Source organism: Aptenodytes forsteri, unplaced genomic scaffold (genome assembly GCF_000699145.1).
Source record: "Aptenodytes forsteri isolate BGI_AS27 unplaced genomic scaffold, ASM69914v1 Scaffold5, whole genome shotgun sequence".
In the NCBI taxonomy this organism is placed as follows: Eukaryota; Metazoa; Chordata; class Aves; order Sphenisciformes; family Spheniscidae; genus Aptenodytes; species Aptenodytes forsteri.
This window is the reverse complement of record NW_008795672.1, coordinates 1,883,948-1,896,919: the sequence shown is the minus strand read 5'-3', so window position 1 is coordinate 1,896,919 and position 12,972 is coordinate 1,883,948. Positions and strand designations below refer to the sequence as shown.

General features: G+C 35.5%; 1 protein-coding gene across 1 annotated transcript in view; it reads left to right on the top strand.

Moving 5' to 3' along the window:
- The window catches only part of USP34 (ubiquitin specific peptidase 34), a 124,490-nt gene that overhangs the window by 49,975 nt on the left and 61,543 nt on the right, over positions 1-12,972 (top strand). The window contains exons 21-31 of the mRNA XM_019472921.1: positions 1,474-1,628; positions 2,518-2,631; positions 3,590-3,689; positions 3,818-3,977; positions 4,400-4,526; positions 4,622-4,769; positions 9,119-9,219; positions 10,778-10,987; positions 11,636-11,761; positions 12,562-12,684; positions 12,811-12,894. Of these exons, the coding sequence (XP_019328466.1) occupies positions 1,474-1,628; positions 2,518-2,631; positions 3,590-3,689; positions 3,818-3,977; positions 4,400-4,526; positions 4,622-4,769; positions 9,119-9,219; positions 10,778-10,987; positions 11,636-11,761; positions 12,562-12,684; positions 12,811-12,894 (1,448 nt within the window). The remainder of the gene's footprint in view (positions 1-1,473; positions 1,629-2,517; positions 2,632-3,589; positions 3,690-3,817; positions 3,978-4,399; positions 4,527-4,621; positions 4,770-9,118; positions 9,220-10,777; positions 10,988-11,635; positions 11,762-12,561; positions 12,685-12,810; positions 12,895-12,972) is intronic.

The window sequence follows — 12,972 nt, the reverse complement described above, 5'->3', positions numbered from 1 at the left end:
TTTTAAATAATCTCTGATACGGTTTCAAAAGAAGGAAGATTTTTTTGACAAGCACAGAACCAACACTGGAGTTTAGATTCAATTGCAGTTCTGTGAGAACAAATTTTTATGTCCTCTGTGCTTCAGTTTTTCAAAATATTAGGATTGTACTAATTACTGAAATGAAGATAATCTATTCTGTATTTGTGGGTTTTGGTTCACGCCCGTAATGTTCCAAGAGATCTTTTACTGGAGTGCACTGTAAGTTGTGATACCAAAAAGGAATAATTCTTTATATTTTAATACTGTCAGAAATTGATTTACACTCCCTGTAGGGTCTTTTGTGAAAGTGGTATTCTGTATGATAGTTGATCTGTACAGATGCTGAAATCTGTTCACTCTAAAAGGTTAAGAATAGAAATCTTTTGATGTGGCTGATGGAATTCGTAGTTGAACATAATTTGCTGTGTTTTAGTAACCCTTGGTGGCTTTCCCTTCCATAAATTGTTTTGGCTGCTCTCTCCTTAAGCCCTTGTAAACCAATAGCCTTCAGCGCTGTCTCAGCATCAGCTCTGTACAGACCTTCAGTTGATTGTATGTTGAGGTCATTTATTAAAGCGACTGAAGGGAGGAGTCATTGGGTAGTCTTCGCTATAGGTAGTCAAAGTTGGCATACAGTGCATGGCTTGTGCCTCTGGTCATTAGAGTAGAGTACAGGAAGGAATGAGAATATCTGTAGCCAAGAGAAAAAAAAAACGTAACACTGTATTTGCTATTGTTGATAGGATAGCCACAGTTCTTTTTAAAGACATTTGTTGAGATCATAAATGTTTATATGCCAACTAAGAAAATAAAACTACAGTTTATTTGGCATACAGTGCATGGCTTGTGCCTCTGGTCATTAGAGTAGAGTACAGGAAGGAATGAGAATATCTGTAGCCAAGAGAAAAAAAAAACGTAACACTGTATTTGCTATTGTTGATAGGATAGCCACAGTTCTTTTTAAAGACATTTGTTGAGATCATAAATGTTTATATGCCAACTAAGAAAATAAACCTACAGTTTAGTTTAAGCCAAAACCTACAGTTTTCTTGAAAGGAATAACAATGAAATAGTTCCAGAGGTGGTATTTTCAGCCACAATCTCGATACCCAGCTCAAAGCTGGACTCTAGGTTGTGCCCAATAATTATTTACGAACTGAGAAACAACCTGCTGTTTGGTACGAGATCTCAGGTCAGCCCACGCTACTCATTGGTTTAGTAACAACTGACGGCGCTAATGACCAAAAACTGCAGCTGATTGCCAGCTCTAAAAGTGGAAAAGTGTATGATTCCTAATGGGTAGGTGGTGCATTTTTCTTCTGTTTTTTCCAAAAACTACTTGTCCTGACAAAAACTATTCTGATTTTTCTGTATGTATTCTTGGGTTTTGTAGAATATCGCTCTATATTTGATGTTATAAAGGAGTAGTTAAAAATACTTCCCTAATTTTAGGGTTGAGTTTAGAACAAGTGGACATACTGTGGCACTGCTTAGTAGAAGATTCTGAATGTTATGATGATGCACTACACTGGTTTTTAAATCAAGTACGAAGTAAAGATCAGCATGCTATGGGTATGGAGACTTACAAGCATCTTTTTTTGGAAAAGGTATGTAGAGAGTTAATTGCAACCTTATTAATTCCAATAAAAGTGTTTCTTTCCATATCAGCAGTATTTAACATATTTTAAATTGTTTCTGTGAAAAATACGTCTTCAGTACTCTGGGAGGGCCCCTCTTGTCATGCAATGATTTTTCTCTGCTTGGAGGGAAGAGGGGAACGGATCGGCATGAATTCTTTTCACACTAGTATTTACTTGAGTGTTTCTTTGCAAATAGCCTGTGTGTTGTATCTGAAGCTATGTAGCGCTTCATTTCAATTTGAAAAAAAAGCCACCCAAAACTGTACATCCCTTTATGATATATAGCTACCTGACTAAAAAAAAGACTTCTTCATTTTGGGAGGGGCATATAAATCCCATCAATACATCCACTGAAAATACAAACATGCAGCAGTAGAGTTTTTTGCAAGGGGTCCCATCCGTTTCAACAGACAACATTACAAAATGGACAGATTGTACAATAATTAATGTAGTCTAGCTCTCTTTCAAGGTTACACAGTTTTTGTCTAGTTTTCTAAGCGTATGAGTTTTTTGAATGGACAACATCATGTGTGCTAACAAATTGTCCTGCTGTTGGCAAGTTAGGCAGCTAATGTTACAATAATAATTTTTGATCCCTCTGCACTGTTACAGTCCAAATCAGCGGTAGAGAAAAGAGGTTTGTTTAAGCCAATTATAGTTGATTTTTTGTATTGTATATCAAATTCAGAGTGTGTGATCTTTTGCAAGAATAAATTTTAATTGGTCTTCTACATTCGAATATGATCGGTAGTAACAATGACATTTTTCTGTGCTAATGAAATAAATACCCAGTAATTGCTATCTGTTCCATCACTGAATTTTTCCTTCCACACTAAAGTGCATTCATTTTTTTTAGATGCCACAACTAAAACCTGAAACTATTAGTATGACTGGCCTAAACCTCTTCCAGCATTTGTGTAATTTGGCTCGATTGGCTACTAGTGCATATGATGGTGGCTCAAACTCAGAGGTAAGCCTAGATTCTGTGCTCATGTTTTTCTTCTTTCTGAGGGAAGGGGAAAGTTAAATTACTTATCTGCAACGGCGTATCTCTTGAGAATTTACTGGCTTGAATATTGTTTACTGGTTTGAGATGGTAATGTCACAGCTTGTGGTGGTGGGGTCTGTACAGATTTCTGCCTTGAGGAGAGCCCTGGAAGCTCAGGACTCAAAAGTTCTAAATGTGGGACAGTGAAATGGAAATGAGAGGCCAATGATCCTGACCTTCCCTCATGACTTTGAGCATGTGTGGCTTTTGTCTCTAGAAGTTGAGATAGGAAACTGCAAAGAAAGTGATACCTGTTGCCTCATATCTTTGTGCAGTTTATCATGTTCTTAGCGTAACTGAACTGTATTCACTATTGTGTTTAAAGAATGGGTTTGTAACATTTACTTTTATAGATAAGAAGATTCAGATGACATTCTATTAGGCATATTTAATTCTGACTAGAAATTTGTTGTAAAATGTGTCTCAGTTTATGTATGATGTGCTTTAGAAGTTTTTCTTCCGTAGTTTTTTATACAGAGAAACTATCTTAGAAATAAAATTATATGTAGGATATTTTTCTGTGAATTGATTTGAGGCAATTTTTTATTAAAATTTCTATTCTTGCAGTGAATACGAATAATAGTTGTGGTTTTAAGGCTTCATTTAAAAGTATTGCTGTTTGTAAAAAATGAAAATTCACACTTTTGAATTTTAAGCAGTTCTCCTCATGCTTCAAAGTATGAAAATTTTTCTGTGAAAGTTAGAATTTTATAGTGATTGATGTGTGCAGTGATGAGAGCCCGAGCAGAGGGAAAATGGAGATATTTTTTAGTAATTGCATCAAGAGGCAAATAAAATGTCTCGGTTTAGGAAAGCATCACTCCCAGTAAAATAACGAGGCAACGTTTTGTTTCTGTTTGTTTTCCTTTTGTCAAAACAGTTGTGTGGCATGGACCAGTTCTGGGGTATTGCTTTAAGAGCACAGTCTGGTGATGTCAGTCGAGCAGCTATCCAGTATATCAACTCTTATTATATCAATGGTATGAATTTTTATTTTCTTTTTAAAATGTTTTAAAGAATATCTAGCGTTATCCGCTTCTTATTCTTAGTATTAAAATGCATAGTCCCAAAGTTGTGCGTATATAATTTACTTTAACTGATATTACAGGTAAAACTGGTCTGGAAAAAGAACAGGAATTTATTAGCAAGTGTATGGAGAGTCTGATGATAGCTTCTAGTAACCTCGAGCAAGACTCTCATTCAAGTCTGACCATTATTGAAAGAGGACTCTTAATGCTGAAGACACACCTGGAGGCTTTTAGGAGAAGGTAAATAGCTCCATTGATATATTTGGATGCAGAATTTATTTACATTCCACTTATAATGGTAAATGAGTTATGAGTTATTATTAAGTATTAGTTTCTTTGTTTTTCTTTGTGTTAATTAAGGACAGTAGTGGATAATTTTGAAAGGTAATATATAAGGTTTAAACAGTTACAAGAGTTGGTCCTTGTCCTTGTATAAAGACATATGGATGTGGTTCATGTCTCCCCATCCCTCACCAAAGAAACTTTTTCAGTTATTTTAGTTTTATTTGAAAAACGAGTGAGAATATCAATAACTTCCTCTTATTTTGAAAAAACGGTGACTAAAGGTGCAAGTTTTGTCTTTCCTCTCATTGTTTATCAAACGTTTGTGTTAAATAGGTTTTGACAAAAATACTTTTTCAATGTTTTTACCTGTTCTTAAGGTTTGCGTATCATCTGAGACAGTGGCAGATTGAAGGCACTGGTATCAGCAGTCACTTGAAAGCCCTGAGTGACAAACAGTCACTACCGCTAAGAATTGTATGTCAGCCAGCTGGACTTCCTGACAAGGTAGTTAAAAACCCTTTTACAAGTACATCCTACATTGTGAAATTTCAGTAAGTCCACTGTGCACTTTGAAAAATAAAATACGTGGTTTGTTTCAGATGACTATAGAAATGTATCCTAGTGATCAGGTGGCCGATCTACGGGCAGAAGTCACCCATTGGTATGAAAACTTGCAGAAGGAGCAGATAAATCAACAAGCACAGCTTCAGGAGTTTGGCCAAAGCAGCCGCAAAGGGGATTTCCCTGGTAAGCTATAGTACTCATACCTGTATTTTTTGGCCATACAAGGGTTCATCCATTTAGAGCTTAGAAGATTATTGTCTTTTTCTTCCGCAGATATCCTAAATAAGCAAGCATTATGATGTATTTTCTTCTAGCTGTAGTTACAGTTAGCATCACCTTCGCTTTTAATTAACAGCATTGTTTCTTAAGCACTACCATTTATTTGAAATAGCAAAGAAAATTTAGATCTGCCAAAAGTCCTTAGATCTAGCCAAGCTCAAAGTCCCAATAGACTTTCCACCACATTATTTTTCTTCTCATTGTTGTTCTAATTAATTGTGTTGTTTTCTGTAATTTGGAGGTTCTGTTACATAGAACCTTATTCTGTGTTTCATGAAATTTATACATTTCTGGCTCTGCCATTGATTCAGAATTTGAAGTTATGATTCAAATTCATAATTTATACCCTACATATATGTATTCCAGTCAGGTGTAAGGTTTTCCTTACTCCTGCACCTGCTTTTTGATTTACGATCATCCTGTAGCAAAAATGATCATTCGTCCTCTTTGGATGCTCTTAATTTGGAATGTCACCTTGCTCCTGAGATGGTCATTGCTTGCTTACAGTGTGACAAATATGCATCCTGTTGTTGTTCCCTTTCTTTATGTGTTTTTGAGTGAATGAAAATTTCTGCTTTATCCTTTAGGAGGAGGACATGTTTTAAATCCTATTGATGATATATATTATAGCATTCTTATTGGTTACTGCTGTTCAAAATGTTATTGTTTTCTGAATTATCTTTTCCTTATTGTTTTCTTGTTTTCTTTCTTTCTCATTATGAGCAAAAGTTAGCATGTAATGCATATTATCTGAACAAATTCTGTCCATGAACAACTTTTTCCAACACCACTGACCATTAGTATATGTGTAGACATGAATCTGACTTTCTTTTCATAGTTTAACAACTTTTTAAAAAACTGTTTTAATGAGACACACTGCCAGTAAACCAGACTGAGTTTTAGACATCTGAATTACCTTCTTTGTGAAATCCTTTTCCAGCCACTCATCAGAAGCTGTTTTAGTGAAGAAATGGTCTTGTTTTCCACCAAGTATAGCCACATAGCAGAAATTTTGTTTTGTTTTGTTTTACCTGGGATTTTAGAAACACATGATTGAGAAAATTCAGAATTGCAATCCTACAGCAGCTGCAGTTCAGTCATGTTACATATGTACAATGTCTCTTGTTTTGTAGAATGCCTGTGCTGATATCCATGATTTTGTACACTTTTTGTGGATGTTGTTTTATTTTTTCTGTGTTTATTACACTAATTATTAACATACCATAACTATGGGAAATTGGATAACCATAAAATTTGTATCTGTCAATTCATAAACTCAGTGTCCTTTGCTAGGTTTAAAACCTGAATTAATGCCTTTAAGTACTTAATCTTGTAATTGATATCTGTGTTGGCCGATAGATGTATAAAATCCTGTAAGAGGCTAAATCTCTTATTAACCAAACTCCTGAAGAAGTGTTTCTGCATTGTTCTGTGCATGCCACCGTGTGTTTGGAATAATCTAGTCACGTGATTTTTACTTATCAACTGCTAATTTTGAGAAGATAGGACTGAAACTGAGACTTGCGGTTAAAACCTGTAGTTTTACTCATCCGTACCCTATTTTGGGGACTGTTTTGTATAGATTAAAAAGAAAGGACTTCCTAATAACATTTTGTTGGTCACAAAGGTCGCTGTGAATTATGGTTCAGTGTATTGACTGTTTACACTTAAAAACTTGGGTCATTCTGCATCACAGGAGACATATACTGTAAGGTACATAGTGCACGCTTCTGTCTCAGTGACCTTCTGCTGTGTCCATTTTAATATACCTGTATTAGTTAATCTACAAAAAAAAAAAATTCCTGGTTAGGAACCTGAAATGGTGATTATTTCATCAATTTAGGTAGAAATCTGAACAGACTTTATCAAATTCCATTAAAAATTAAAGGCTCATGATGTCAGAATACAAGTTTTTCTCTTGCCTTTTCCTTCTAGAGCTAAATCTCGTTGTCCTTAATTGGTTTTTAGTTGTTTTCTCAGATGGGATTTCAATTTCATGAAATAGATAGACGTAACAGAATATTCGTATCAACTTTTGGCTCTTGGAATTCTAGACTGGCACTTTTTTTTGCTTCTTTTTATTTGTTTCATCTGTTGTTAACTGACTGGCACTTCTACGCTGTTGGCCTCCTTTAGCGCTCCTGTTAGCCTGCCTTTTCACCGCTGTGTAGATGGCCATTTCATTTCCAGCATCTTTGCGCAAAGTGTTACTTTCATTTTCCTGCTCTTGGGATGCATGAACAAATGGTATGTCTGAAGTGATGCCAGTCACATCTAATGCCTATTGTCTTAAAAGGAAATTTAGTTTGAGAAGATGCCGACACTTGAAAATTAATGTTTAACAGATTGTTACGGAAGTGAGGTAATATTAATGTGGAAAGTGAAGCTGCAGGTTCTGAGACGGGCTAAAAGAACCTTAAAGCGTTTGTTAGTTACAGGTACATTTCTGAAGTTTTTGCCATCATGCTTCTGCCAAGGGAATATCCAAGAATGCCCACTAGCCAAAACTTTGGGAATGTATCTGTAAGTAGTAGATGCATTCACTTTTATTAAATGTTCCTTTTAGCTTTCTTTCACTACAATAAACTTAACTTTTTTTTCCCCATTTACCAGACATTTACCACATAATTCTTTTGAGGTCCCAATATCTATTGTAACATCTCTTGCTCATTTGAAATCTGCGTTGCTCGGAGAAATGTGAGATTGCACTTGCTTATCACTCAGGTTGTTTGTTGTATTCTTTCTTCTGAAATCTGTTACTAGCTTGCTGAAGTGCAGAGGATGGTAGATTTCTGTATTATTTTTGTGGATGATGTGTTTACCTGCCTTTATCTGTTTGAAATTATTTTGCCTGACTGCGTTGATAAGTTTTAAAGCAGCCGGCTGCGGAGGATGGGAACAGTGGTAGATACGCGAGGTTATTCCCAACTCCACATAAAACCTTCATGGTTTTATTGTTAACTGACGGATGTCTTTGGAGGGCTGCTGTCTATCCAGTTTTTCCCAAGAACATCCCAGAAATTGCATTTGGGCAGGATTTGAGGATCATATGTATTTGCCTGATACCTCCATTTATCTGGCAGTCCCATCAAAGTTACTGTGTGTACATCTCACCGGATTGCTCTAGTTTGGAAACATCAGCACTTGGGTGTGTATCTCAGCTGGTTTTGGGAAGCATCACCTGGATTTAGTGTGTGCATACATCAGCAGAAGACTGTGTGGCTGCAGACAACGGGCTTTCAGTAATTACCCGAAGAAGCAGGCTGAACTGCACGTGCTCTACACCGTGCATGTCTTCATGACAGTGAAAGAATGAAGTTGAGATTCGCTGTGTATACGTGGGCTTTTTTTGTTTTAACCCATGTCTTTGAATAGTATGTTCCTATAGGCGAGCAATATACTGTTTTGAAGCATTTTCAGGTTATAGAACTCTTGAGTACTTCCTAAGATTTCTGTAAGAGAAAAAAAAACTGAAGAAGCCTCACTGAAATCCCAATGTTGAAGTATAGTGGCAGTGTAAGGCTGCTCTTCACTGGTATGGAGGTATGGAGGACCAGGGCCTAATGTTGGAAAAAGTGTACTTGTAAGAACAGTGGCTGAAGAGCATGGCAAATTTTGATCCAAGTGCACAAGTATCTTTGTGCACCGGAATTGGTGGTTAGAACTATATGAGTACTCTGAGGTATAAAGTCATTGTGCGTTGTGAATCTTGGTTACTGCTTGATTGTCTGTGCCAAATGAAATTAAATTCTTAATCCTTTAATTGTTCAGATTTCTTGTTCAATGTTGAGAATTCTTTGAAGGTTGTTCTCAGTTTTTCCTTTCTGAAGTATATGACATCTTCAGTTCCAACTTATATTTATAAGTAAGATTAATCGTTGCTGCTTTGCCTTTGCTGACTTTATCACAGGTGTGTGATACAAAGGGATTTTGTTGATGATCACAATCATTTTCCATTATCCTTCTCTGGCATAGCATAATTTCCTACAAAATATGGAGGGCATGTTTTAATCTGTATTGTGAACACTTTTCACTACAAGATTGGGTGAACTGTTATTGAAAAGGTTATTTCTGAATACATGCAAGTAAATTTAGTTTAACGTAATAACGAGTTTTTGTAAGGAAATTGCATTAAGTTTTTGCCTCGTTTTAATTGCTACTGAAGGGTGTACTATTAAAAATGAGTCTTAGCACTTTCATTAGGAAATGAAACTATGATTCCAGAAATTTACTGAAATATGTTTTTATCCTAGGTGGCCTCATGGGACCTGTGAGAATGATTTCATCTGGGCATGAACTGACAACCGATTATGATGAAAAAACGCTTCATGAATTGGGTTTTAAGGATATGCAGGTATTACCAGGATATAGATAGCAGTCACTGAAAAAGATTGGTTGATATGTTGCTTTTGTCTTGTGCAGCTGATACATGTAGTGGTTGTGGAAGGTATACTTTTCTTTGGGAGCATCCTACTGTTTTCTGAAACTAGTTGTTTCATGCTATCCAATATGTGCCTTCTGTAAGCTCAAACTAATGCTGTCAGTCCTTGCTGCTGTCAGTCTGTAAAATAATTAATAATTTTAAAAGCCTAATTCTAGTTATGTTAGCAGATGTGAAAACTCAAGGAATAGAAATAAAATTTCAGGTTTTTTCATTCATCAAGGACAACAAAGGGACCAGTGAAAACAGAATCAAATATCCACATTTTGTCTGAATTGTTGAACACATACTAATTCCATAGTAGCAGTGACTAGCTCTCTCCTTTCACAGGTTAAATCTGAAGCATTTTTTAATGCTCATCTGTAATTTTTTATCTCAATTCAGAGTTCCTGTTAGAGTGGTCTACTCATAAGTCTGCTGAAGTCAACAGTATGGAAAAGCCTGATTTGATTTGTATAAGCTTGAATGACATCATGACTGTTTTAGGGAGGCGGGACTGTAACAAAACTTACCAGCAGATCATCACATACGTTCTTTCTATCTAAAGGAAAACTAAACTCGTACTGTACACCTTCAGGGATCTGCTAACATCCTTTTAGAAAGGTTATTACTGGCTGATACGCTTACATGTGCCATTGCTGGCTGTTAGCAATTGTAGCAGTTAGTCTATCTTGACTCTTGTCAAGATTGCTGGCTGTTAGCAATTGTAGCAGTTAGTTTATCTTGACTCTTGTGGTTCCAAATCGGATGATCTGTTGGACTACGTCTTCGATTGTTCGTTAGTTCTTTTTGCTAAGTGAATTGGGTTGATTCAAAAGCAAAACCAGTTTTTAAAATAATTTTTTCTTATTAACATAGATCATTTTACAGAATTGAACGATGGTGCGATCAGATGAATTCTTATGTTTGCAGAACTTGGAGGAGCAGTAGCGTTCCGTTTGAATGGCTGAGTGTGATCAATATATGAAGGTGATAACTAGTCAGCAGGAACAGTTCATCTGAGAATGGTTTTCCACAATGTGGTTATGCCAGTATAACAAATGTCTGCTTTTCCAACCACACTGCTATTTGTGTTGCTACGCCCTCGCTAGCATTCTTCTGGTCCTTTGAGCCAATTTATCTCATTTTTCCTCTGGGTTAGTTTTTGTGCCATTTCATTGATGTGCTGAGAAGTCAGACCAGTACTAGAGTCTCCCCAGCCTGAATGGCAAAACAAGGGACGAGGAAACAGGACCGTCTACTGTAACAACAGCAAATAGTATATGCAACTACACCATGAATGCCTTAAGTGAAAGCAAAACCAAGCTTTAATTATAACAGTTGCTCAAAATGCTGCTCAGTAAAGATTTGACAACAAAGATATTGATGTATCTTTAAGTTCTTAATTCTGATCCTGTTGAAAACATTCCATGGTTTTAGCATACGAATTTTTAAAATTGTCTTTCTCCTCGTGGTTTCTCTCCGTTTCTAGATGGTGTTTGTATCCCTGGGCGCACCAAGGAGAGAACGTAAAGGTGAAGGTGTTCAGCTTCCAGCGTCCTGCCTACCTCCTCCTCAGAAGGACAACATTCCAATGCTTTTACTCCTACAAGAACCTCATCTTACCACCCTTTTTGATTTGTTAGAGATGCTTGCCTCTTTTAAGCCTCCTTCTGGAGAAGTGGCTATGGAAGACAGTGAGGTAATTTAGAGTCATTTTATTAGAATAATTACATTTAAGTCTTACTTAATTGGGTCTATTTTTCCTATCTAGCCTACTTCTTGTGTGCTCTATCCAGTTGCTAGATATGTTTATTGTCTGTGTATTCACATTTCACGTACGGTATAATCATTATCATGATTTTTCTGATTTTCTTAACAGCATTGTTCTGATATATTTTAAATGTTCTAAATATTGTAGTAGCTATAAAAAAGTAATTCTTAAGAAAGGATATTGATAATTTAAATAGATGTGGTGAATAATAATGGGTATTGGCTTGAAGAAAGATTTCTAAAGGTTTTATTGAAAAAACTCAAGTTTTATGTCTTATATGCCATCATTAGCTTGTGGGAAATTAAATAACCACTAGTATATTCGAACCAGTAGTTTATTTTTAAGTTTTATTTACACTCAAATATTTCAAAATATGTGATATGCTGTAAAGATAATGGAACTTAGTTTCTTGCAGGTTCAGTGAGACTTCAACTGTCATGTTCTATTTATGGATTTACACTAGATAGGAAACAGCTTCTTAATTAAGAATAAATATGTTTTTGGACTTTGAAATCTTAGCAAGGTTATTTTCACAAAGAAGTTCACAATAAGAATGGTTGTTCTGTGGTTTGTCAGAGTGCAAGGTGTGAAGAACTCCATCTCCATGCAGAAAACTTATCCAGACGTGTCTGGGAACTGTTAATGCTTCTGCCAACGTGCCCTAATATGTTGCAGGCATTCCAGAATATTTCAGATGAGCAGGTAAACAAATAATGCTTGTTTTACATGTTTATCTTTATTATACATGGGTGTTTTGGTGTCTAGTGTTTTCGTTGAATTTTACCCAAAGAGGAATGTTAAATAGTAAGTATGTTAAGTATGCTGACACACAAGTAAACCTGATAAACAAGCCTAATAATTCTTACGAAATTAAACTAAACAGAGATGTCAGTTTAGTTCCCAAAGTTTGAAGTCATGATTTCTTTTAAAAAAATGATTTAATAAATGAATAGTCAATATTAATTGTCACAATCTTTTGGGTTGAATTGAAACAGCAGTTTCTTCATTTGCAGCCTTGCTTTAACATGATGTATGTTGTGATAGCAATCCTTTTGTACTCTCTTCTGTAAGTTCAAAACATGGGTACTATCCTAGTCAGTTTTTTGCCCTATAGATTACAATTTTGCCTCTTTTAAAGTTGTTGAAATTATATATTAACAGTTTTTAGATATTATGGTTCTTTATGGACACATGCATCACAATTTTGGTGGAAATTATGATTTAGAGCGTAACATTTGGCTTTCTCTACTTTAAAACTGCGTGTACCTTAGCTTATACTAATGTTGGAGATTTATGCAAATTTCATTGCTGAATTCACATTATTCAAATTGTTAATTGTGTATAGAAATACGCTTGAAATTGTCTAATTTCAGATAACAGATGAAACTAAAAACCAAATAATTTGCCCATGTCACTTAAAAAATGCAAGGAGAGGATTTTTAAGCTAGATGAGCATTACGTATAATTGTGTTAATTGTTTTCTGTCTTTTTAATCTTTTAAGGGTAATGATGGCTTTAGCTGGAAGGATCTTCTGCGAATAAAAAGTGCCCATAAACTTTTGTACGCCCTGGAAATTATTGAAGCTTTGGGAAAGCCCAACAGGAGAATAAGACGTGAATCTACGGTAATAGAGTTCCTTGCACAGAATATATGTTTTTCTCTCTGAACCAAAGTATATATTGTTGAGTTAATTTATAGTATTTTAATTCTTTAACTGTTTTTATAATGAATTGTTCTTGTTTATCTTTAGGGAAGTTATAGCGATCTTTACCCAGACTCAGATGACTCAAGTGAAGATCAAATAGAAAATTTTAAAAACACGTGGAGCTGCAAGGTTTGATTTTCCTACAGTATTCTGTGATACCTAATACAGTTTTTCAAAAATGATGCAAAATAAAAACCCATTTAAAAC